At 39.1% G+C, this 27,055-nt stretch overlaps 2 protein-coding genes across 2 annotated transcripts; one reads left to right on the forward strand and one right to left on the reverse strand.

Moving 5' to 3' along the window:
- Positions 1–1,496: 1,496 nt before the first annotated feature.
- On the reverse strand, positions 1,497–14,316 carry map7d2a (MAP7 domain containing 2a). Its single transcript, XM_042431661.1, has 17 exons — positions 12,115–14,316; positions 10,235–10,327; positions 9,668–9,754; positions 9,463–9,540; positions 8,654–8,817; positions 8,165–8,261; positions 7,352–7,441; positions 5,503–5,609; positions 5,268–5,383; positions 4,700–5,085; positions 4,449–4,596; positions 4,171–4,351; positions 3,963–4,061; positions 3,784–3,834; positions 3,533–3,572; positions 2,108–2,777; positions 1,497–1,955 (listed from the first exon to the last, which is right to left on the reverse strand). The coding sequence occupies exons 1-17, from the start codon at positions 12,149–12,151 to the stop codon at positions 1,697–1,699; spliced, it is 2,703 nt and encodes a 900-aa protein (XP_042287595.1). The 5' UTR covers positions 12,152–14,316; the 3' UTR covers positions 1,497–1,696.
- A 1,725-nt stretch (positions 14,317–16,041) lies between these two features.
- pdha1a (pyruvate dehydrogenase E1 subunit alpha 1a) lies at positions 16,042–25,160 on the forward strand. The gene is made up of 11 exons (XM_042431987.1): positions 16,042–16,197; positions 17,654–17,722; positions 17,809–17,982; positions 18,230–18,356; positions 18,526–18,617; positions 20,203–20,295; positions 20,583–20,738; positions 21,128–21,199; positions 21,294–21,361; positions 21,971–22,079; positions 23,100–25,160. Exons 1-11 carry the CDS (start codon positions 16,150–16,152, stop codon positions 23,262–23,264), a joined length of 1,173 nt encoding a protein of 390 aa, XP_042287921.1. The 5' UTR covers positions 16,042–16,149; the 3' UTR covers positions 23,265–25,160.
- Positions 25,161–27,055: the final 1,895 nt, after the last annotated feature.

Consider the following 27,055-nt stretch of genomic DNA (forward strand, 5'->3'; position numbering starts at 1 on the left):
ATATGAGTACTTCACTTAAGACAATTCAAAAAGCCATTGCCAGGGTTTGTATAGTCTGAGGAACACAAATCTAAATGTCACTTTATAAGTGACACAATAATGTGTGCAAGCTGCTGGGATTCTTGTTTGCGGCATGGTGGAAAAGATTCATTTTAAACCAAGGTTCAAGTATTACAGGTCACACATAGCAATCTCAGTGGCCTAACAACAAATAGGATAAACATGAACAGCCAGAAGACTGTAAAATGGTAAGCACAAAAATCCAGTAACCAATAGGTCCTTCATAAGGCATCTCTACTGAAATTACATTTAGACACAGGGAATTAAAAATAGCAATTATCATTCATTTCATGAACTGCTCAAGAAGTTAAAGGAGTCCACTGGATAAGACAACATGATGGACAGAGAAAACAGCATCTGTAAAGCTACAGGACAAAGTTACAAATATTGACTGTTTCAGCAAACATTCCTGCCACATCAGTGCACTTCAGCTTTACAAATAACCAGATATCTATTGATTGAAGAAAGTTACTGTATGTCCAGTAGATTAATGCATCCATTGGAGTTGTGCCTTGGAAACCCTTCACATAACACAAAAAACATTTTAAATGACATGAAGTTGCTTAGCTGTCAATATTTTCATCATTGGAAATCCATTTTATCAATGGAGTTATTGAAAAATGGGCATCTTGCCTTTGGAATAAGCTATTATGAATGCAATTATTGTAAATTTGCAAATTCAAGTTAGAGAGTCACTCTAGTCCACAACAGACATGTCATTATGTACCATCATTTGTGTTGATGCTACGTTTTTTTATGTGCATTCACATTCAAGTTGACAGCTTTGGGCTTTCTCACTCACGTGCAGTTAGAAAGTCCCAGTTAAAGATTTAAAAAAAGAATAGAGGGAGTCATTTCATTGCCATTAAATAAAAACAATCCCATAATCAGACCTCAATGGGGAGGAAGAATGAAGGTCTGCAGCAGTGCTGAGACTCCTGTTGGGTTTTAGTTTGCCAGATAAATTCCAGCCAAATCAAATCATCAATACATGCATGCTCAGAGAATGTGCTGAACACTATTAGCTAGACATAACATTTTATGTCTTTACAAGTATTAAAAATGAAATTGAAATCATCATGCCTTTCCCAGCAACGCACTGAATTTGATCTAAAGGCTTAAGAGGGTCATGTGGAAAGGCAGAGGTGCAAATGCAGCCATTGATGATGATTGATTGACTATAAGTAGAGAGACCCAAATGATAGATTCTTTTTGAGCTACTGTAAATAAGCAATAATGTGTTTTCTATAATATTCAAAACCCTGATATTTGTTTCTTTTTTTTGTTTTTACTCTTTCACTCTCTATACCAGACACACTTACTCTCCCTGACTCTGTTTCACATGTGCTCGTCTTGCATACTCGGCAATCCTCAAAACAAGAATTGTAGATTAAACAAAAATCTTTGACACATAATTTCAATGGTCAGTTGCTATATGTTATTAGAATATACTGTAGGAGATGTTTCAGTTATATTGCAAGTCATGGTTTACAGTTTTTTAAGTCTAACTCTATGGCTCTATTCCCATAAATGTAGCAACACAGGGGCCAATTTTCCAAATATGACACCCTGTGTGTGTGTTAGAGAGAGGGAAGAGAGGGAGAAGGCAAGCGAGACAGGAAGAGAGAGAGAGAGACTACTGGATGCTAAGTTTATTTGAGGACAGAGGCGACATCCCAATGAGCTTTGAGTCTGACATGGGACTGACAACGCCCTCAATGAGGTTCTTGTTGCAGTCGCCTATGTTGCCTTCAGAGGACAGTTTGGGGTGGTTGACGCCGCCTGTCAGATCCATCAGGTCTTCAAGGGCGCGGGTGTTACTCATGCCGCCGTGCTGGATTTCATTAACTGGTGAGAACTCTGGGATTGAAATCAGTTCCTCCTTTGAAGCTGGGCTGAAATATAGTAATAATTAAGAATTAATCATAATATTTGGCACTCTTGGCACTCAAAAACATGGTGATATTACACAGTTTTGAAAATAAGATTATCAGATTAACATTTCCAAGTCCAGACTTTAATAATACAGGGTTTCCTGATGACTCACCTGACCTCCATAGACTGCACCTCATCACCAGACCCTGTACCCTTCACATCTAGTGGCTCCAGTTTGATGACTGGCGGTGATGGGTGTCCCACCGGCAGGGGTGTCACAGAGGGTTTCATAACCTCCATCTGGGACGCTCCTTTAGCCTTTCCCTCAGCTGTCGACGCTTTTGGGCTTTGCTGTTTGCTTACCTCAGCAGTTACATGGTGACTCTTCAAGGCACTTCCTTCACCCTTAACTACTCCATTCATCATACCGCCCTCATTTTGGTTGACTTTGGAATCTGCTGTCTTGGTCGGCTCTTTTTTTATTTGGTCTGCGGCTTTAACGTTTACTTTGTGCTGCTTGTTTACATTCATTTCCGCCTCTTTCTCTTGTTGCTTGAGAAGACAGGCTTTGCCATCTTTGTTAAGCTGGTCTTCACTGGTTTGTTTGGTGTCTGGTCTCTTGTCAGGAACGCTCTTTGTTGGTGTCACTTGATGAGCGTCGTTTTTAACTTGCATGCTCTTCTGATTGTCCATCTGTGCTGCCACTGCTGCTCCTTCTTTCTTTACCTGGGCATTTTCCTTCATGTTTCCCTGGACTGTGACCTGCTCTTTAACCTGAAACTCAACCTTTTTGGTGGCTTGCTCGTTCACCTGAGCATTAGTTTGAACAGTCTTTAACTCCCCTGTGGAGAATAAAAAAACATCACAGTGGGCTTCACTGTATTTGGACTGTCCAGGTAACATCAACTGCATTTCATTTGACTCTATTCCTGCTAACAGGGAAAGTGGATGGCACACATTACCAGTACTTTCGGACAAGTATATTGACACTGGCTCAATTGCAAATCCCAATTGAGTTGAGAATTAACACTGGACAGCTCAAATAAAGTGTTGGCTCACAATCTACAGAGCAGCCCCTTAGAGAGACTACTGAAGAATTCTTTCAAGGGCATTTTCAAGAGCATCTAATTTTATAGTCAGCTCCCATGGTACTGCTCTAAAGTGACAGGTGCCCTATCAGCACCAAGAGTCCTTGGCGGCTGCTCCATATTTCAGAAAATATTGTATAACTCCCACCCATTGGTAAATGCATGAGCCAAAGCGCAAGCAATATCACAATATTCTATTTTGCCTGGTTGACTTCTGCTCAGATAATAGCCATTCATTCTTCTTAGCAAAAGCCAAAGCACCATAATAATTAAAACAATCTATAATCTTCTTATTTGAAGAAATCAATGCTGGATAAATATCGACATCTGTCCCCTATCAGGATTTCACATGAGCCAACTCATAACACTTGAGATTACTGCTGCGCATGCTCAAAATGAGTAAACAGAAATCACATTTTTGCAGCTGCAAGGCATACAGCGAGCAGTGGAGCAAGCAGGGACAGTAAGCAAACTCAAGTATTTGCAGGATGACTGAACAACATACTAACCTGGCGGTGAGACGGACTTTGTCTCCACCTGCTCCTCCTTCTGATTCAATGCAGAACAGAGATGATCGAGTCAACGTTTGTGGCAATCAGGACACAAAACCAAAGTATCAGCAACAATAGAATTTAATAAAGACAATAACAACAGAAAGTCAGAGTTTAATAAATTAAAGTTGAATAAAAATCACATAATCAGCTGGTGCTTAAAGGCAGCAGGACTACTGTATGAGAGCAGAGGGTGTCTCTTACAGTACCTTCAACTCAGGTTCACCTTTCCTAGTTCTCTTCATGATCTCCTCAATTCTCTGCAAAGATATACCAACGTTTAGTCACTGTGTGAGCTGATGGTGAATTGAGATGCAAAAATGTATTTTAAGTGCAACATGCAGTTGGTTTGGTCTCTTGGTCTGGCCTTATTTCTGTATAAAATAACCTTTTTTCTTAGTTGCCTCTCCTCCTCTTCTTGTTGCGTCTGCTGTTCTCTGTCTTGCCGCTGACGCTCTGCTTCCTCTTGAGCTTGGACTTTTTCTCTCTGTTAAGATCAAGAGGATATCTCTTTGTAACAAGAAACTGTGAGAAAGAACATGCTTTGCACAATATTCCAAAACATACACTATTAGGACAAGACTATGATCTCTAACCTCTTTGTCCATTTGGCTCTGTTGCTCCTTCTCCTGCACATCCTGCTGTCGTTTCTCTTGTTCTTGTTTCAACCTGTGAGCCTCTTCCTCTTTTTTCCCCTTCTCTTTCTCTTGTTGAGCCTTCAATTCAGCCTGTCGCTGTTCCTGTGCAAGTTGCTTCCTGAGCTGCTCCTCCTTTAGTCTAATTGGAAGGTGGAAACAATCATCATACACATTTAAAAACATTCATATGTATATTTAATGCTGCCTTTGATTCGTGACTTATTCAATGAATTAACCTCTCTTCTTCTTCTTGTTCTCGTTTTTTATCTTCCAGTTCTTTCTGAGCTCGAGCCTGACGCCTGCGCTCCGCCAGCAACCTGGTAGCCTCCTCTGCATTTGTTGTGCCAGCTGCCGCCTTCCCTGTGGACGTGCATTCCACTGATTCTGTCAAATGCATGGAAAGACTGGTGTAAGAATCATCTAAATGTACTAAAATGAATGTTCAGTAAGATAACAACTACTTTAAATTTGTTTGTAGAAAGTCCACCTTTTTTCTTTTCTCCATCCTGAGCGTTGCTCTCTGCCTTCTTCTCTGAGGAATCGGCTTTGGGAGACATGTGGTCCTTTCTGTCAGGGGACTGATTTTTTTCAGATGTGTCACCTTTGAGCCGTTTATCAAAAGTTTCACCCTTAGATGATGTGGTTTTAGTGATTTCAACTGCATTCTCCTCAGCTTGTGAAGATGGATTCATGTTTTTGATGTCAGTAGTCTTTTTCACGGTTGTCTCAGTCTTGCATTGTTCGCTGTGTTTTTCCACTTTCTTGTCTTCTGCTTTCCTATCATCAGTTGACAGGGTTGGACGATGTCTTGTAGGAGAGTAATGGTACTGATGTGCATTGCTAGGAGACTGGGCACGCATTTTGGAGGCCAGCCTGCACACAGATAGAAATTTTTGGCTTCTTATTACAGACAAAAATAAGTGTTTCACGACAGGAAAGAAAAATGTAGTGCTGTGCAAATATTTGACAATTTTAAGCCCCCACAAGGTAACCTTGCCCCTGCTGATAGCCACATTTGCCCTCCCTTCAATTCAGCACCAAACAAATGATCTCACTTGGAGGTAGTAGGGGAAGCCAAGTGTTTGCTGACACTAGCAGGAGATTCAGATCTTCTCATAGGGGACCCACAACCTGGGGATGCAGTTCTTCTGTCTCTGCGCAGACGCTCTTTCTGTAAGCAGGGTTAGAGTGATTTAAGACTTAACATCTTGCAGCTTATATCCATTAATGATTAATTCTTTCAAGTGTTATGTAAGTATGTTAAGGCAGAGCATAAGTGCCTGGTCTGACCTTGGGGGTATTGGGAGTTGACTGAGAGCCTCCCTGAAGTCCAGCTCTGTTGTGGTCAGCAGGGTTCAGTGAGCTGCAGAAAGGTGATCTGTGAGGGCTGCAGGGCGCTGCACGATGACAAACACCATGCTTATCAACTCCAATGATGGCAAATAACAAGTGACAGAGGGATATTAATACAGTTGCCAGGGGGGTGAGGACTTGTCTGGACAGTGTGTGCTGCACTCAAGTGAAGCTTACAGACTCATTTTAAGGTCAGTTGGAAGGGATGATACTGCAATACAAATGAATATGAGGGACTGCTGCATTTTAAGCCACAATCCTAAAACTTTTGGTATAAATGTATCAATGATAAAGGCATCCGCTGCAGTAGTCAGTTTTTGTTTTGGGCAGATATTGATTTCCCAGTATTAGGCCTGACTGGGCAGGATCAGATATTGAGCGCATCTTTGTCCTTCAACTCACAGTACGACTGATTCATCCAGCAGTCAGACATAATGGGGTCTGTTAATGTCACAGTTTTAGGAGTCTGTATGCTACTATGCAGTGTGATGCAAACACACACATGCCAGCATGGTGGCTACGAACAATAATCCCAAACGAATTCCTCTCCCTGTTACACCCAAAACAATGACAGCAAATGAAAAAAAACACACACACAGACCTTGTGCAAACTCACGATCACAAAAGCAAAGGCCCTAAAACATATAACACATAGTTCATCACTAGAAACCGTTTTCTTGCCATCCCTTGTAACTCATCCATCTGTCACCATCTGCAAAGAGTAATCTCTAAAGAGTGCAGCCATCTCAGTGGAACGACTGTGTCGGTGTCTATTTTAGTGCACATATTTCTATACTAGGTCATGTGCAATTAATCTCCAAAACCGTCTGCTCCAGGCACCAAGAGTCACAACCACTTATCTGCTTTCATTTTGAAACCATAATCCTCGGTTATCAAAACAAAATAACACATCTACAGACGGTGGAAATAACACCCATAGTGTTTGAGATCAGTGAGAGTTTCAAGTTATTCTAATCCAGTGGCCTTTCGCTTGTTTGTAATTACTGAGTTTCCTAATCTGGGGAAACTAATCCGGCGGTTGACTTGTGGGGGATATTTACAAGAGCGTATTTGTTTATTAAATGAAAATGTCACAGGGCAATACTAGTCTGAGGGTGATGAAATAATGCAGCAAAATAAGGAAAACATGTTTCCACCAACAAGACTCCGTCTACGAAACAGCTGATGCTTCTGCATTTTCTTAATGCTCTCTTTTTTCCCCGCATGGTGATCTGCTTGCAGTCGTACCGCAGAGTTTGCCTCCACAATGTCCCTCCAGGACATCTTGAGGATGGAAATATTTCCGCTTGGTTTTGCCTGAAAATTAGGTTAGATCATAATAAGGCCAGTATTCCTGGATAAAGGTTTGGCCATGTCAGTATAAGCTCCTGCACTTGATGACATCTGCCTATTAATTAGCATCCCTGCGGCCTGTCTCCACAGTGGTGTGCTTCCACACTCAAACAGTAACTGAAAGATAAAAGCCACTGCAGCAGAGCAAAACACAGCAAAGATACCAAGGCTGGCAGTACATACAGATGAATTTGCAAACATTGAGTATATCACATTTGTGCAATAAGAAAACCATTAAAAGTTAAAAACAACAGAGCAGCTTAACATGCATGCATCACAGGATAAACTTTTGTACAAAGATTTGCCTTTGGTTTAAGGTGAAGTTTCAGCCCGCCCAAAGACAAAACAAACACAGACATGGTCACTGTTGGATGTACACGAGCAGGGGATACATTTGGGAGGGGAAGGGGGCGGGGAGGGGGCTTAACTTTACCAGATTCGCTGACAGCAGGAAGGGGGGAGGCAATGCCATGGGAAAAGGCGGAGGCAGCAGAGAAAGGGAGTGGGGCATTCTCACTGTCACCTATAGGCAGCGGGCGGAGCAGAGCAGAGCAGACAGAGCATTATGAACAGTTTATCATCCAGCAATTCCTCATCCAGCTGTAGAGACATGGGTGAGAGTTGACATACCAGCAAGGATGTTGTGAAGTAATGTTACCTAAACTTCTCTAACATACTTTTCTGATTTGATTTAAAGCCAATATGTGTGGTGTGTATCAGAAAAGACACTGTGGCAAACAGCAATAGACACAAGGTAATTTCTGTGTTATTTTGACTTTCTCCTATGTCAATCATCAGAAGATCATTTTGAAAAAACATGTAGTTTAGTGCTACACAGACAAATACACAGACGTCAGTGCAGATATGTAACTCCATCCTGTCTCTGTGGGAATCCTGGAACACGCACACATTTCTGCTCATGTGTACTTCAGCAGCCAGGCTGTCTGCAATGATCAGGCCAAGAGAAAGGCAGTCTCTGACACACACACACACACACACACACACACACACACACACACACACACACACACACACACACACACACACACACACAAACCTAGAGCATACATACTGTTTGTAATGGCATCTCACAGAAATATAGCAAAACGCAATCCTTTTGAATAAAAACAAAACAAAATTTTTCTTCCATATCCTGCTGCTTCCCGGTTTTAAATCATTCACTCTGTCTTCCATGCTTCTTGTATCAAATACAATCCTTATTCGCATCTATAAGCTATGTTCTTACCTCCTCCTGCAGGGCAGCCTCTGCTCCAGCGTTTGTTCCTCTGCTCCAGCTGAAGGCTGCGCTCCAAAGAGCGTTTCATCAGGGCCTCCAGTCGCTCCTGAACACAACACAATGATGCCGACTTTTATTTGAACTGTCACCCTTTGTACTTTTAATACAGAGCCATGTCTAAGTCACAGTGAAACATAAACATTTTTATGTATTTTGAGGTCCTAATAGGCTCCAGAGCCAGTGAAGAATTTGTTCACTCATGTAATATTTGTTCAATCAAGAAAAATGTGCAACCATTTTTAATTTAAAAAGGATGAAGTTCCAGGCAACTTTTAACATTTACATGTCTTCAAGAACATCTGCTACATGAATTGTGAATATCTGAAACCACTACTGATCACTACAATCTTGCACATGCACAAGACCAAAAACTTTGACAGATAGGCAACTGTGCAAGCTTAGATTTGACAGATCTTGATAATCTATTTATCATCTGACCCTCTCCTCTTCGAGCTGCTGCCTCCTCTTTTCTTCCACTGCAGCTCTGCGGAGCTCCTCTTTCTGCCTCTGCTCCTCCAGCCGCCTCCAGCGTTCCTCCACTGTGCGTTCATACTGTAGCCGAGCCCTCCGCTCCTTCTCCCTGATCAGCTGCTCCCTGGCCGCTGAAAGAGACAAGACAAATCTCTGCTACGGGTTCCGTGGAAAAAAGTATGAGTTGTACGAGTTAATGATGGACCAATGTTGTTGCCAGTAGCTTTTTGATACTCAAGCTGGTCTTGTAGAGTTCAGGATATATGCAACAGTAGAAATAAGTGCAAAATTCTCTTGAACATTTTTCTATTTTTTTTTCTTGTTAGAGCAGCCTCTTGTCGTTATCTGTCATTATTACTTGTGTATTTTACAGTGAATTTGATTTTGTGTTTCAATCCATGCCCAACATTATCACGAAGATAGAAGTCCCTGTCATCAGGAGGCAACTGCTAGAGCGGCAGGATTATCCGTGAGTGCGAGACCTACTTTTTTGTGAACTATTGTGTGTCACATCCTCTGAGGTGACATAGCTCATCATATCAGGAACTCACTGAGCTCAAAATTAATCTTCCACTGGCTAGCAAAGCCCTTCCATAAGCAATTAAACTGTAGAGAGAGATGTCATGACAAAAAACTTTGCAGGGAAACTGAACGGCACTGAAAAATAGAAACCTACAAGGCTAAAGAAAAGAAAAAAGTGTTTGAGATTTTAAAGTTAAAAAGCTCCTCAATTCATAAAATCAAATCAACCTTTTTAGTTGTTCATCATCACCTACCAAGGCTTCTCTCCCTCTCCTCGCGTCTCTCTTTGGCTAAACGCATCCTGTCGTCTGTCTTCATGTAACCCTCCACAGCTGAAAGATGAATGAAGGTGTCAGAGAACAAAAAATAAATAAATACAGGCAGCATCAATGCAGCAAAATTAAAAGAGAGCGAGAACGCAGTTTATTAGAATCAAACAGTGAGACTTACTTTGTTTACCTGCATGGTTGCTGCTGATGTTAGCCGGTAAGTGCGAAGGCGACGCATGTCCATTTATTTGCGGCTTCTTCTCTGTGTTAGACGGAGCTGCGATCACCATGACAGAAGGAGAAAGGGCACATGCAGTTTTGTCTAAAGAGGTATGACATCAGCGCCACAGGAACAACTTGCAGTGCTGCTTTAATACCAGCAGAGGGAAGGTTTCTTTAGCTCAGAGTAGAGCTTGCACTGTGTTGCAAAATGCCAAGGAGCCTCATGCCAAGGGCAAACTGCAGCAATACACAGGAGAGAGGAGGAAACTGTCCTCCATGAGATAGTTACTCAACACTTGCTGAGTGTCGCAGGTTGTGTGTTTTTGTTGTTGTAACCAGTATTCACTAATAACAGCTCTGAAACATTCAGTATTTCCTAAATACATATAGATCTTCAAATTCATATTGTACATTTTATAATATTTGTCTATTAAGTGTGTAATGATCCCAAACATTGAAAAGTGATTTTCCTCCAGATGAAACCACTTGGAAAGAGTGTGTGAATGAGTTATATGAGCAAGAGAAGATTACTCACTAGTCTTCCCAGTTCGGGCTGGGGAGTTGTGACTGTTTGTCGGAGATCTCTTTTCAGGAAGTAGAGTGATGGATGGGGGTGCCATCTTTTCACCTAATGCAGAAAACAAACAAAAGAGCACATAGAGTATTGATCCAAACAACCGGCTAATATCACAACAGTTGTAAATTGTGTGTGAATGAATAACTTGGCTGGTATACGGCGATTAAACTACAGTCACAGGATGTTTATGTGAGTGTAAGATGTTGGTGAATTAATGTTCACAGTTCACACACACACACACACAGGCACATCACATATCAACTCATGTACTGTGAAAAGCCTGTAAAAAAGAGACAAATAAGCTCCTAAATTGGAGTAAATATTCAAAGTTTGGAACCTTAGATGTCTTATATCAATATTAAATCTGTTAATTGTATAATACATGTAGCAATATAATATAAAACAATAATACGATTATATAATAATATAATAATATGAGTGGTAACAAAAAAATGAAATAAATAATACTGAGATAAATCTATTATGTAACATCGATATTGAGTTGATATGGTCTCCGAGTTTTATATCTTGACACAGTAGGTGGATCTATATCTCAGAAAGAGCAACAACCATGTGAAAAAGTTTAATTCCACAAATTCACTCAATCGATATGTGCATTGTAGACTAAACTGTCAACATAAAGTCAGTCACTTCACTTGATCAAATTAATTTCTCTCTTTCCAGACAGGAGAGCTGCTGCTGCTGCATTTCATTTTGCTCACTTAATCTAAACTTTTGTGCTCAACTGGCTTAACTAAATATATTACTGCAAACATTCATCATGCTTAACTTGTTTTCCATGATAACATCTTATTGATCTTTTTAGTGCCCCATGGGTAGATCCGTTTAATCATCTGTGGTGTGTTTACTGTAGCTTTTATGGCTTTGAGAGGAATACTGCTCATTCTCATTTATTCTCATTTGATTATAAGAACATATATTCTCTTCTTGTAAAGATACAGGCAGTGGAAAGAAAATTATGTGTACAAGGTGCTGCCATGGAGATTAGAAATGCTGAACTGCAACAGTGAAGTGAATTGCTCCTGCATTTGTCAGAGATTTTTAACATAGGTCTAAAAGTTCCAACATAATTAATGTATCCTCTTTTCCAATACATTCTCAATAGAGCAGTGTCCCAGTGTGAGGGGCTGGAATAACAGAGTCACTGACATGATTGTATCAAATTGATCATATTGACCTGATGTGATGCTTCCCTTCTCGCAGGCAGTGAAGGCTGAACTAACAAAGTGACAGAGTCACCTCTTATGTTGCTGTATAAAGACAACGACCCTGTCTTCATCCTACATAAGGGGTATAATAATGATACAGTATAATCCATGGGCCTGTCCTGTGTCATCACCATCAATCCAGTCTTCCCCTCTCTCTCTCTCTCTCTCCACCCTTTTGAACCCTTTTATCCGATTGAGTCGCGTCATCACCGAAAAAACGGCAACACACACATGCCCTGATTTTGCCGTGAAGTGACCGGACACTTAAATCTATAATGCTGACAGTCTATCTCCTTATGAGAACATGGGGCTACATCACACAATGACATGAAAAACAAACACACTTTCATTCGTGATAAATAAAACATTATGACTATTGATTTTGGTTTATTTTAAATGAAACCACTGCATTTTTTTTTTACCATGTTGCATCTTGTAATGCTTTGGGGAATAAACATAACAGTGTTTATAACGGATCATCAATGTAAAGCCAGGATCGTGCACATAAAGCAGCGAGAGGGAAATGGCAGTTGCGTCATTCGTGAGTCTGCAAACACAACAACACAGAGCCCGATGGATCAGAGATACAAACGTTACATAGATGCTTACCTGTTATTGCGCTGGATGATGTGACTGTTTTCGCCATGGTAGCTGATCAAAGGATGAATACACCCAAACGCGTGGACGCGCTGGCACCCAAAACACTCCGCAGTGATGCCAATGCAGCACAGGTATCCGTCCCCCACCACAGCAGCAGCAGCAGCAGTACGCGCAGCCACAGCGGACAAAAACAAGCACGCACCATTCAACTGGATGCTCTGTCTGAACTGAAGGTCATTATGAATGATGGGCAGGAGCGGGGGAGTCTTGTGTTGATGGAGGAGAGAGATGCTGAGACTGGAGCGGAGATGACGAAGCGCACAATAGAGTTTACAACCGACCGACCGCACCGTGCGTCGCAGCTTAAGCCCGCCCTGATACACAGGCTATTAACACATTACCGGTAGATGAAGAGATGGAGGAGATTTCCTCTCTGCACATTGCTCAATCAGGTCCAAATCAAATTTGTTGTCGTTTACAGTAAAGCGTGCAGAATTAGTGGAAACAGCTGGCCTATACGAATACAATTTGCACCATAATGCGGCAAATTTAGGCTACTTAGGCTATTGTTTCATGTTCAGAGGCTACAAAAAGGCCACAGGGAACTGGTTAAAATTGAGGTCTTAAGTCTCACTTGTAAATCTCAACAGATTTTCAACATTTCTTTGCTAAACATCCCGTTAAAATGCTGTTGCTATTTTATTTTCTGTTGGTTTTGAAAAGATCCCCCCCAAAAAAGAGGGCAAAAAAGACTCCTGGTTTGAAAAAATATTGCTGTCAGAGGGTTAAGTTTAGTGATACAGACAAATCTGTGCACTACCAGTTTCTGCTATCACAGCTTTCAAAATCTGTGACCCTATCTATGATATAAAAAAATACAGCAGTCACATCATCATTTTGGATAACAGCTATCAAAATACAGTGTGTGACCATGGTAAAACTCTTTGCAGTGGACACAGCTGTATTAACCCTGGGGCCTTGGGTTAAAAATGAGCTGTGGGCCCCAGCAACCCCCATTCTTCCAAATCTCTGTGCTCTGAGTGGATGTAACATTGTCTGTGAGTGCACCATCAACTTAAGTGCACGCTGCAGATTACACGTTCAGCTTTATTATATTTTGCCTGCAGTCTCAGAAACCAACATGTACTCATGTGTTGAAATATGACCTACCACAGGTTTATTGCATGTTACTTAGTTTGTGGTTATTTAGGAATCTGCACTAATATAAACTGAGGTAAAGGTTTAAAATTGAATTTGACATTTCCCCCCTGAACACAACAGGGACAGTAATGCCCTTATCATTTAATGTGATACTTTAGAGGTAGGAATCCTCTATCATATTACTACAAACCAATTAACACACAGTGAACCTGGGCACCTGCAGGGCCCACTTCACTCCAGTAATCCAGCTCTGGCAGTATTAATAAGCTCAAACTGCTTATCAAGTCACAGATTCTGATGGGTTACAGAATATGGCATGACACCCTTTACAACTGGGCATAATCATGTTTAGTTACACCAGTTTTGGCAGAATTTGCACAATTGATTAACTCATTACATTTTTTAATAATTGGTTTTTATGCATGGTTCAATACTACCACAAACTCTTCAAACAGTCAACACAACAACAAAAATCATGGACCAAACTGTGACAACATTTGCACTGCTTTCACACAAAAAAAACATTCAATGACTAAAGCCGATACTCGGTTCAAAACTCTTCAGTTTATGTCAAAAAAACTAACATGTAGCCTTTTCACATGGATGTTGTTCAGGATGATGTGTTTTTTGTTTGTTTGAGCTTTTTTGTACATGGTCAGTTTTCACTGTATTAGAGAATTTACAATACTTTTTTGTTTTCTTTGCAGCAATATCCTAATTTACTGTATTGATACTCTCTCATAATATTATAAAGTACTGTATTTTGTATTTACTTCATGACAAGAAAAGAAAAATTGTCAAAAATAAAACCTATTGAAACCTTTCCTGCTGCATTTCTATGACTTGTTCCTGTAGAATACATTGTAATACTCTCTATAGAGAGGTACAAATCTTACTGCATTTCATAATGCAACGTTTGTTTACTCTATATACACATTTCTTACACTATCAACAATTATAAACAACATATAGACATAAAAAACTAAAGATCACAAAGTGATTCAAAGACTTCCATAAAAAGATGCATCATGTGTTGCCTGCAGTTAGTAGTTTTTTATCTCAGTGTGTTCTGATTGACACTTGAATTGTTGTAAGTTGAAATCAAGTGTTAGTGTCTGCTCGAAGCATGTGCTTTTGTCCAGCAGTATGTTGGTAAATCTGACAGTGTAAAGAGTTTTGAAGATGTGGACTCAGTAACCAATTGTGAAAAAAACATCAACAACAAAAAAACTAATAATACCAATCCCCACCCCCACTCTGTAACTGGCCAGATTAACATCACCATTTCAAGATTCAAGAGATTTTATAGTCACATGCACAGCAACACAACAGATATAATAATAATTATAATAAAATGAGAGAGAAGAGAAAGGTATTGCACATTGATGCACAGGTGCAGGATTGCACAAAAGTGATGGATGATAAATACTTCTGATAAAAATATAAATATTGTCTAGCAAGAATGAGAGTGTGTGTGTTTGGTGGGAGTTGAGTAAGTGTGTGAAGAAGAGAGAGAGACACTGTCTGTGTGTGTGTGTGTGTGTGTGTGTGTGTGTGTGTGTGTGTGTGTGTGTGTGTGTGTGTGTGTGTCCCAGAGTTCAACAGTCTGCTGGTTTGCAGATAGAAGCTGTCTCTGAGTCTGTAGCTGTGGTGGTTGGGGTCCTTGCTGATTTCTCAAGCTTCCTCATGCTCCTCTGGATGTAGATGTCTTGCATGGATGGCAGTTCAGACATGGTGATGCTCTGAGCAGCTTTGATGTCTCTCTGCAGGGCTTTGGTCCTGCTTGGAGCTGCTCCCATACCAGGATGTGATGCAGCCAGAGAGGACACTGAAAGGTGCAACTGTAAAAGTTGCAGGGTAGCTATCCTCCCGTCAAACCTCTTCAGTCTCCTGAGGAAGAAGAGGTGCTGGCTGGTCCTCACCATCTCAGTGAGATCTTCAGGTCCTCGCTGGCGTTGACCCCGTGGAACCTGAAGCTGCTAATTCTCTCCACAGGTGTCCCCTGGATGTAGATGGGGGTGTGTGATTCCTGTAGCCTCCTGATATCCAACACCATTTCCTTGGTCTTGCAGATGTTGAGATGAAGGTTGTTGTTCTGACACCATGATGTCAGGGCTCTTACCTCCTCTCTGTAGGCCGACTCACACCCAATCATCAGGCCCATGATGGCAGTGTGGTCCGCAAACCATCATGGGTCAATATTTGTAAAAGGAAGTAAAAGGATAAAACTAAAACCTTCATTGTTTAATTTCATTGAAATTTCTACTGAATTTTGTTTCACAGTCTATGTTTATACATGCGTTACCAGTACCCACCAGTATAGACGTAGTGGCAGCAGAGATTGTGGAGTCACAGTCGATGACAGCGTATTTTTTATATACCATGAAAAAGACTGTGTCAGATAAATATGGGACTTGTAATTGCAAAGAAACTGTTGAACATGTGCTGATAGGTTGTAGGAGGTTCGGTTTGGAAAGAGAAAGACTGAAGGGCAGCAGGGTGGTACATATGAGAACGGACAGGAGCATCAAAGGTCTGTTAGAGACAGGGGACAAACAGTTACAGTTTGAAAGGGCTTTATTTGAGTATTTAGACGAAACAGGCTTAATATCCAGAATATAACGGCTTTAAAAAGGTTTGTTTTCTGTTGTTTGTTTGTTAGTTTTTGTTGTTTAAAGTCATGATGTTACAAATTCCGATACAGTAGGTGGCGGCATGCACCTTTAACGTTGGTTTGTAGTCCGCCAGTAAAACCAATGAAGAAGAAGAAGAAGCAGGAGAAGACGACGGCGACGACAGCGTAGAAGAAAAAGAGCAAGCGGAGGCGGAAGGGCAGACTGTCAGAAGGACGGAGCCGTGCGGTGCAAAGCTAGCTCAGGAAAGATGCTGACCAATATCTCTAACGTGCTGAGAGCTTGCGCTCAGAGGAATGTAAGTAAACTATTTTAAAGGTATATGTGGCTTTAGACCAACACTGCACTATAGTATCCTCCGAAACCTCCAAAACGTTTACTTTAAATGAAACTGTCGTCGTTGTTCTGACCTTGTAATGCCGAAGGATAGCTTGTTTGGCTAACACAGCTAAAGTCTGTACAAAAATCTGAACTCTTATATAGCTTCAGTGTTTTCGTTAGCAAAGGCCCAGTCCTTTAAATTTCCTTTAAGTTTCCTCTAAACTTCATATAGTTTGACTCTGGTTCGCATTATTGACAGACAGCTAGGGATGCTCTAATCAAAATTTACCTATGATATTAGTCAAATCACCTCAATTTTATTTGTGTCGTACTTTTAATACACAATGGCAGTTCAAGGTGCTTTTAGCAACATGATACAATCGTTTATAAGTACAGAAATACAACACTTAAAATGAACACCAAATCAAGCACACACACACACATTCACACACAAAATACAAATAAAAATAGAAAATGTCAAAACTTTGAAAAAGAAAAATTCATTCTCATTTATACTAACGTTACTAATGGTCCATTCTCATTCATTTTCCTATTAAACACAATGAGATATCTCTCCTTTGTTTCTTAAACTTCCAATATTTGTAGTCCAGTTTGATGTCATATCTAACATAATTAATAAATCCACTTTAAAGCCCTTTTATTGCATCTTTTTTCTGAGTTGGCAGATTCACTAGCTGGGAGGTCTCTGAGGATTTCACAAGCTGGCCCTAAACTGTGGGATGATTTAATACAATTATACTTTGTAATTGAAAACATAAGATTTTATCACAAAGGGAGAATTTACAAGATTTACAGTATTTACTAATCAATATCAACAACAAATCTTGCCATAAGGAATTCCCCAGAGCAAATTCTTATCAGCTTGAATTTACATCTTGATGTTTGTCTGTTGAGCTGTGCTTGAAAACAAAATACTTGAGAACTGTTTGTTTAAGTTAAGAGATTACCGTAATATTTCCCAATAAACAGTTGCAGATTTGAGGTCTGTGTATCGAACCTTAGTACTCTTTTTGGTACTGACCAAATTGTGTTTGTATCACACAGTACCAAACCAAAAGCTCTACTTCCAAATGTATTTATTCTCTGATTAGATTGTTCCTAGTTTAAATCAAACTTTTGCCTAAATTTACACCATTTTATTTGGACAAAGTTCTTGTACAGCTGCTTGTGTTTAGACATTTGACATTTGAGAATGTTTGGCTTTTTGTCAAATGATATATAATTTTGTAGAAAAGACATTTATATTTCCCAAAGCAAGGTATCAGAATATTGTTTTGGTATCTGTTCTTAAACTCTGATATATCTGAGCTAGTATTGACAATGTTCAAATGACACCCAGCTCTACCAGATGTTGGAGAAAGCATATCTGTCATATATCTGTCTTTTCTTTATCATCTTCTCTCTCATGACAGGTGGGTGCAGTGGTCGTGTCAGCGCGTACGTACGCTGACTTTACAACCCAGGCTACCTTTGAAATAAAGGTATGTTTCAAGCACTAAGTTGCATTTTGTACTAAACTGGTCAATGCACAAATGCAATTTATTTACGGGTATTTCCTTTCCTCTAGAAATGTGACGTCCACAAGTTGGATGAGGTCCCGGCCACTGAGGTGGTTATGACTCGTGAGGAGGGTCTGTATTACTACCGCACCATGCAGACCATGAGGCGTATGGAGTTGAAGGCAGATCAGCTGTACAAGCAGAAGATCATCAGAGGATTCTGCCACTTGTATGATGGCCAGGTTGAGTATAATTTTCATTATTTATACAAATATTAATGAGATTGACCAACCATGAGATGTTGACGCTCCAGCGAAAATATTAAATGATATTATTTAAATGTTGCAGAGATCCAAATACTTAAAAAAAAAATATAAATACATGTCAGAAAAAAATATTTCTATTAATTAGGATTCATTTTTATAGCACACGTCCTCATATGTAGTCCTACATAGACAACATATCAAGCTGTTTGTTTTCTCCTCGTAGGAGGCCTGTGCAGTCGGTATTGAAGCTTCAATCAATCTGTCAGACCACCTGATCACTGCATACCGCTCCCACGGCTACACCTACACCAGAGGAGGGACTGTGAAGGAGATCATGGCCGAGCTCACAGGTGAGTCCATGATGCTGAGAAAAATCTGAGTGACATTTTCAGTCACTTGATCATTTTCAGCTCCTTTCATGATTGACTTTGAGGTACAAATTATTTCTCTGTTTCTCTTTCCCCTCTGATGTCTGACATCCTCCCTGTATGTTTTTATTTTGTTGTTTGTAATCAACAGGGAGAAGAGGTGGTATTGCGAAGGGCAAAGGAGGCTCTATGCACATGTACTGTAAAAACTTCTACGGAGGAAATGGAATTGTCGGAGCTCAGGTACATCAATGAAGTTTAGTGGCAGGGTGTTCAAAACTTAACACCCTTGTGTTTCTTCTGCCGTATGGTCTCTGAACTCAGCCATCTTGAGCTGTTTATGAAAGGAGTGACAATAACATTTGGAAGTGCCGACTCACAAGTTGTGGGTGTTGTGTAAACATCAATCTACATGTACTACCAGTATGTTATTAGTTTGATGTGTTGTGAAAGGTCTTGTACGGGCTTTAGTAAACATATTTACATTACTATTGGTATTTTGGAAATACAGTAGAACTTAAGGAAGGTGACGCTGGTCATAAACATGTTTGTCTAAGGCTTCGTGTTCCATAACGGCCTGGCTGGTGGCCCAGTTTTGCTAGAAATATTATGGCAAGAAACCAGAAAGAACAAAATGCTTACCTCTCAGAAATTCTTGATATTATCAGTTTTCTAATGTCATAAGATGCCATTTAACTGAGACACCACCAAGTCTAATGACATTATGTTGTTGTCAGACTAATTTAAAGAGGGGATACGGTGAACTGAGGCAGGAGATTATTCTTTGTCACAGTAAGTTATCAAACTTATAAACAAGACTAGGTCAAAACCCAGTATATGGCAGGACCGTGTATGGTCAGTGTGTGAAATTGTGGTCAGTTTGTTACAGGGATAGTCAGTGGTAGTGTCTATAGTGTGACTTCCTGGATATTAAATGTCCATCTGTAATTTTGTAGTGGTCCCAGTAATATTTGTTGTTATAGTGTACTGTAGTAGCATATCACATGACATAGATAAGCTACATTTGAGTTGTTTGAGGCTTATCTCTGCCTGGTTACCGCAGTTACAGTCAGCACCTGCAGAGCAGCTGCCCCACACTAACCTGATATAACAGCTACATGAGTCGCATGTTTTACCAGCAAGACTCGTGTTTTAATGCTGTTGTTCATTGTTTATGATGTGAAAACATCAGAGAAATAAAAACCTTGCATCCCGGTATAAAAATCCAGTTATAAAAATCCAAATGCACCGCAGAGCGTCTCTCCTGCTGGCTGCTGACAGCGCTGACAGCTGGAGAATAGATCACACTGGATGGTAGAGGAGACAGTAGGGATGCTGATATGTGTCTTATTTAAACAGGAGTTTCGCTGACTTCACTGCATTTAACACCAGAGCTGAGAGCGTCAGAGCTCAAAGCAGGAAACACAGTCACTCTGTCGCACTGCTGTCCTCTGCACCCGTCATGTTGTGCCAGTTCATTTTGAAAGAGCAACAGCAAATAAAGAAACTCCAACACTCAGCTGACCGACCAATGCTGAAACTCACTCAGTCACTCACTCACAGACAACTGCAGTTATAGGGTTGGTCACAACTTACTGGCTTTACAAAAAGTGATAAAAAGGCCAGATTATTCTATATGATGCTGTTGTAATGAAGAAACTTTGCAACTGAAGCCTTTTTTTTTTTTTCTTGCCGAATTTTAAACTTCTATGAAGGGATTTCAACCTTCGGGCTGATGAACCCACTGAAATGTGTAATGTCAACTTAAGATAAATATTAAGATCAATACACAGTAATATAACCTCAGACATCTCTTAATTCTCCTCAGGTTCCCTTGGGTGCTGGTGTAGCTCTGGCCTGCAAGTATTTTGGCAACAACCAACTGTGTGTCTGTCTCTATGGTGACGGTGCCGCCAACCAGGTATGACACAGAAATCACAGCGGTTTTAGTCTATCTTTGTTTAATTACTGGATGTCTTTGGGATCAGTAGCAGATTCATTCAAAAGTAGGTACACCCCAAAGATCAAACTGTCCCTTTAAGTTAACATATTGAAATAAAATGCTCCCTAACCTGTCTATTTAAAACCTCAAATATGTAAATCAATTATAGTTTTAATGTAAGCTAACATTGTCTTTAAAAAAAACAATAAAGAATGTGAAATAATACCCTTTTGCCACATTAGAAAATCTTTTTGTGAATTTCCCAGGGTCAAATCTTTGAAACCTACAATATGGCAGCACTCTGGAAGCTGCCCGTCATCTTCATCTGTGAGAACAACAGGTATGGCATGGGCACATCAGTGGAGCGAGCTGCAGCCAGCACAGACTACTACAAGAGAGGAGACTTCATTCCTGGTCTCAGGGTACTGTTCTTACTCATGTCTTTAAACCTTTTTTTCACTGATAAAACCAACCATCCAATAGTATTTATATACGTATCATAACTTTGTTATTGTTATTGAACAAGATATCTCTGGTGATAAAATCATCATAATATTGCTTTGAAGAAGATTGTCTGCCAAATGAATGTAATGTAATATAATACATACCTAGCACCACTCATAACAATCATTTCATCTAACTCAGCATAAAAGGGTATAAGTGTATCGCTCAAAATGAGTTCATCACTGATTAATTTTGTCCACCTGGTAATAACAGTGTCCTGGTGATGTGAAATTTGATAAGAAAGTGTTTGTTAGTTGTCCTTGTGCTGTTGATCAATAAGAAATGGGGATATTGTTTTTGTGTCCAGGTGGATGGGATGGATGTTCTGTGTGTTCGGGAAGCAACCAGGGTTGCAGCTGAGCACTGCCGAGCTGGGAAGGTAAGTTCAAAAACATTGAGTTATATTAGTCAGGAAACATGGTTTTCATTTGCTACTTAACTAAATTATTTTTGTTTTTTCTCTCTTTCATCAGGGTCCTGTTCTCATGGAACTTCAGACCTACCGCTATCATGGACACAGTATGAGTGATCCTGGTGTCAGGTAAAAGCTCAGCTCAGCTCATCTCTTTTGTAAATGACTTTTCTCGTTTTGTTTTGTTTTTTTTAATTAAAATTTTAGCTGTAACTGATTAATTCTTTCTTGATAACCTTTAAAGCACGTTTTACACAGTCTGTATGTGTACTACAAGATATATTTGATAATAATCTGACCTCCAAATGTTATCCTCCCTGTGGTGCTGCCCCTTGCTTCTGCCACTGTCCCACAGTAGTCTTCATGTCACTCTCCTTCCTGCTGTAGTCTTGCCCTGACCACAGCCTAGGGATGGACAGAACACAGACACTAATATTGGTGTTGACTATAGCCAACTAATGGCAGTCTTGACTTGATACTGGAGGAATTTCTCAAAGTTCTGATGAGAAACCTGAACACACCAGAAATAATAGTAAAGTTAAATTTTGCTCTATTGATACGCAAATGAATGTTATCTTCATGTTCATAGTGGTTAGTAAAACTACTTTGATGCTTGTCATCAAGATTTTCAAATACCTAAATTTGCTTGGATTTGGTGTCAGCTGTAAAAAAATTTTAAAAAGGTGATTGTATTAGTGCATCCCTACAACATCCCTGCACCAATCTCTCCCCTCTCAGCTACCGCACACGTGAGGAGATCCAGGAGGTCCGTAGTAAGAGTGATCCCATCTCCATGCTGAAGGACCGCATGCTCAGCAACAACATGGCCAGCGTGGAGGAGCTCAAGGTAGCAAATATTTTCAGTTTGAAATATAGAAAAATGCTGCTACACAAGATTGCCCACTGAATTTCTGTATCATCCTTAGCATTTAAAAAAAAATGTATTTATGTTTTGGGGGATTTTCAAACCTTCTTAATCCAAGAGTCTCACGAGGGATTTCCAACACAGGATTGTTCATTTGAATGCACTTAAAGTGTAAGTAATGGACAAAATCCACAGTCCTCGTTTTGAGCAGAAATGTATTTAAAAGTTTATCTGAATCATATGAGGCTTCCGCCATCTGAGTTAGTCAAATAAGTTGAATATCTTCCACATTTACAGTCTTTAAAGTAAAAAAATTCCCTATTTGTGTCTTAACGGACTTTTCCTCTTCAGCTGGAGTGGAAGTATAGTAACAAAAAGAGGGAATTTGGCACTAAAGACTAAACTTTGAAAGATATTGATGTGGTTTGACTAATTTGGACAACTGAAGCTTCATATTATCTTGAAATAAACGTTTAAATACGTTTTGCACAGAAGGAGGCTTGTGGATTTTGTTCCCCATCACTTACATTGTTAGTGTATTATGAAGGGATCTTCTAGGAGGAAAAATTACAACAAAAAAAAAACATGTGTCAGCGTTCATTTGGGCACCTGACTATTGTTTTAGGACAGCCTTGAAAAATTGTGACCTTATCCTTTTAATGACTGGAATTAATTTGTAGCTAAGGAAATTGAATCAACTCATTACAGAACTATTTAGCTGAAAACCCTTTGAAGTGGTCATGAATATAACTGGCCACATTAAGAACAACGTAGAAGTGCAAAATACTTTTATGTTGTTATACAAAATATCATATAAAATACATACATATACATATACAATACATTATTTTCTAAATCTATGTGTTACCATAATTGTGTGTAATTATATTTATTGTATTTGTTCATCTTTATTACTTTACTTGATTGATTGTACAAATGTGTGGCATGTGTCATAATTCAAATTTAATATAACTTTCTGTCCAACCTGTGTTGTGTCTGTAGGAGATTGATGTTGAGGTGAGGAAGGAAATTGAAGACGCTTCTCAGTTTGCCACCACAGATCCTGAACCCCCACTGGAAGACCTGTGCAACCACCTCTTTTCCAACAATCCACCGGTGGAGGTGCGGGGCACGAGCCCGTGGGCCAAGCTGAAGTCTGTTAGCTAAAGTTTTTACATCACCTCATCCACTATCCACTCTTATTTCATATATATATATAAAACCCCCCCTTGCCGTAAACACATATGTCATATATTGTACCAGTGCCTCAGACCCAGAGCTTGAAGCATCAAGTCGTTTAATTTCAGCCATATTCACAAAGATGTCCAGATAATAAAACAGTTGACAAGAATATTGAATGGATAAACCTTTTTTTAAGTTTGTGCTAATTTTCTTGTTAGTCCCTCCTCTTTACATTACTGCTGTTGACACCAGACATCAGTGCTCATTATTCTACCTTCAGAAAAATCATTTACTGCTGTTAATTTTTTGCTACATAAATTATCACAGTTAACACAAAGCCAAACAGAGGAGTCTGTAAGTCAGACGCAGCAGTAAATTGGATAAACTCCACATGGTTTCAGTGTTCAAAACAGCCTCAAGTGTGATGCCAAATTCTCATGAAATTTTGTCGTTTTTTGTTGTTGTTAGAATATTGAATGTTGGGCCGACTCACTCATGGATGAAGTACATCCACCAAAAGTTATAAAAAAAAATAATGGCAGTGATGAATTTGTTTTAAAGGTTGAATTACAAGCCAAACCTTTTAACAATCTTCCTGTGATCCTGCTTCAAGTTGTAAACATGAAAAATGTTTGTAGCTTTCTGCAGCCCCATTTTCTTTTCTTTTTTCTTTTCTTTAAGACAGACACTCAAGAAATGGCTGTATTTAAAGTTCTCTTAAAATGAAGCACTTAACTTTTAACTTAATAAGGTTTTGTAAATCCAGCCCCAGGTGAATATATTTAATTGATCCTAAATTTGCGTGTTTGATGATTACCTCAGGTCACTTTGACGCGCATCACTGTTCATCTCAAAAAGAAACTGTCTGACCTGTAAAAAATGGTTTTGTACTCTTTATACTTAAGTGTACACGATAAATCATTCAGTTGGGGAAAACAGTTTTTGCCTTTTTTAAATTTAATTCCTTGTAACAGACAAGACAAAAAGGCAGCAAGGTAAATATGTCTTCGCATGTTTTTCTCTCAGTATATTGTATCTAAGAAAGAGGAAAGAACACTAAGGGAAGAGTTTGAAATATTTAAATTTATCTTGCCAAACCAAACATGTGCCTGGCAGATCTGGTCTTGTTTAGAAGAAGAAGAATGTGTCGTTTGTGTCACGCTAGAAGCTGAGCAGGTGATTCAATGCAACTAGATGTTTGAAGACGTGTTCAGAGTGTGTTTACATTCATTTGGTTATTTTGCAGGTGCCTTTTTGAGTTTCATGTTGCAAACATTGACAGTTCATTTATCTGGAGAAGCTCTCGACTGGTGCTGAACATACTTGAGGATATTTATTATCCAGAACTCATCTGTTGCCTGCAGTGAATGTAAACACTATGCATTCATGAGCTAAGCTTCACGGTTCGCATTCATTTTCTAAATCAAAGAAAGATGTTGGGTTAACTATTGTTGGCTCAACTAGTAGCTTTATGTGCTACTTATGTTGCATGTTTAGCTTCAGAGGTGTTTTGTGACTGTAACACGTCAGCAGTTGTATTTTAACAGCTCAAATATGCAGGGATACACAGACATTTTAAACTTCAGTTATTAAATAAAATTTCACATTGGTTTTCAGTTAGTGGTATTCATAAACAGTGTAACTATGCTTTAAAGGATACCAGAGGGGAAGTATCTTTTCTCTGTAATGTGAGAAGTGTTTAGACAAATAAGAAGACAGACTTAAATTTAAAATGTCAATACCTGTCGTACCGCAACTGAAAATGCCTACAGTATGAGTATTTGTAAACTGTTACAGTGAAGGAGGCAGATTGTGCAAGGAAACACTCCATGGAAACATTGGTTTTATGTGAGCGCCATTTTAATAAAGTCTGTGAGGTGCTGTCTTTGTCCTCTGTCTGAATATTGTTCAAAACTTGACAATGTACTTTAGTGAATAGTGACCAATGCATCTTACATTTTCAGTAATTGAGTTATTGGTTTATAGGGCATGGCTTTCAACTTACATTCAACTTACATACTTTTAAAATTGTTTTGTTTTTGTCATTTCGCAGAGCAGAGGTGATATACAGTTTATATGACATTTTGGCCTGCATATATATATATACGCCTAGAGTAGCTGACGATCAAAGGACAGCACACAACTGGTCCAAAGTTCAATTAATTTTGATTTCTCATAGACTGTATTTATGGTTTTAACTTTTTGTTGAGCAGCCACATAATAGGACAAAGAATCCGCATCTTGTGATAATAGTATTATTAAAAGTGTAAAACTAAATGTTTTTCACTGAGATAATTACATAATCAAGTTATCATCTTGAGATATATCAAAAGTAATCAGGAAATGTTACAAAGAACAATGGCTGTTTCTCAGGTTCTGTACTTTAGGCAGCTGTAATAAGTGATGTTTTACAAAATATTTAATTTCAGCCTTTTCTTAGATTGCTATCATAAAGGATAAATTATAACATTTATATATTGTACAACAGTTAAAGTAGAAATGTTTGTTAAAGGCTGTTGCACAAATTAGCTTGTTTGGTTTTATTTCAGTCCTTTGCAGTGTGTTCAGAGGGTTTATCAGTCTCACAACAGGTTATTTCCATATAATTAGACTCCATCAGCTGATTTATATCAAACTGATTTATGTTTTTAACATATAAATGAGTGTTAATATAGTGATAGGCACTCATTTCATAGCAGGTCGTTCCTTTTTTGTAAAAAAAAAAAATATATATATATATATATATATATATATATTTGATGTACTGTATAATTCCAACTGACACGGTACAATTTCGTTTTTAATTACAGACTAACTAACAGCAGATGAAGATGAACTAGATGAGCTGCTTTTTTATTTCATTCATCTTATTTCACATCCCATTAATGAGTCCTATATGCACAAATACATTTTTTCTCACCACTTTTGTACAGGTGAGAAATTACACGGGCAATTTAATGTTTGACCAAAAATAATAGTAATAATAATAATAATAATAGTAAGTTCCAGACCTCTGCATATTTGTCCAAATAAATGTCCCCAACCTGTCTGTTCATGTTGGGAGGTAACCAGTAACCAGACCAGAGAGACAGTTTGGCTGTGAAGAAAGAAGACTTCAGTGTGACATAAGGAGGCGCATTAGTTTCTTTGTGCCTCCAGATGCTGAACATCGTCTCCAACATACTGGGGGCATGCGCTCAGAGAAATGTTTGTTGTCTTGCTTATTTGAAATACCTGTTCACATTCATGTCGCGACTGTGTCAGATAGGTGTTGATTGATTGATAAGTGTTTTTGTCTCGTTTTTAAATATATCTGTAATTGACTGCTAACAGATAACACAGAGAAACTCTAAACATAAGACAAAACAACAAAAACAGATAAAATAGAACATAACATGAAACAGTAGATTAATATGGGTATCAGGGTGACATTAATTGGGTTAAATTGTTTTACACAGATCCCAAGTCAAGAGTTAGGATCAGTGGTAGAAGTTTTTTAGTCATTGGAGGGGAGATGCATTGTCACAAGTTTTATTTAAATAGCCCTATTTCCAGGCAACATATTGTTATTATTTAATTTCTGCACTTATGAAATGCACATTTCAGGCTCATTTTCAGGATTCAAAATTGATGAAGGAAAATCAGAGGCAATAGTGTCTCTTATTTGGTCGTTATTATTTGGAGGAATAGAACAGGGCTGCAACTAATGATTTTTTTCATTATTGATTAATCTGACGATTATTTTCTTTATCAATCGATCAATCATTAATGAAAAA

Source organism: Thunnus maccoyii, chromosome 13, assembly GCF_910596095.1.
Source record: "Thunnus maccoyii chromosome 13, fThuMac1.1, whole genome shotgun sequence".
Classification (NCBI taxonomy): Eukaryota; Metazoa; Chordata; class Actinopteri; order Scombriformes; family Scombridae; genus Thunnus; species Thunnus maccoyii.

Bases quoted from the DNA above. Each gene is read 5' to 3' on its own strand.
- map7d2a (XM_042431661.1), bottom strand. From the start codon at position 12,151: ATGGCGAAAACAGTCACATCATCCAGCGCAATAACAG. The intron at 5,610-7,351 runs GTAAAGTTAAGC...GTCATCGTGCAG, and splicing joins TCCTGCTGTCAGCGAATCTG to CGCCCTGCAGCCCTCACAGA. The intron at 4,597-4,699 runs GTGGACTTTCTA...TGCATTTGACAG, and splicing joins GGATGGAGAAAAGAAAAAAG to AATCAGTGGAATGCACGTCC.
- pdha1a (XM_042431987.1), top strand. From the start codon at position 16,150: ATGCTGACCAATATCTCTAACGTGCTGAGAGCTTGCGCTCAGAGGAAT. The intron at 17,723-17,808 runs GTATGTTTCAAG...CCTTTCCTCTAG, and splicing joins AGGCTACCTTTGAAATAAAG to AAATGTGACGTCCACAAGTT. The intron at 18,618-20,202 runs GTACATCAATGA...AATTCTCCTCAG, and splicing joins ATGGAATTGTCGGAGCTCAG to GTTCCCTTGGGTGCTGGTGT.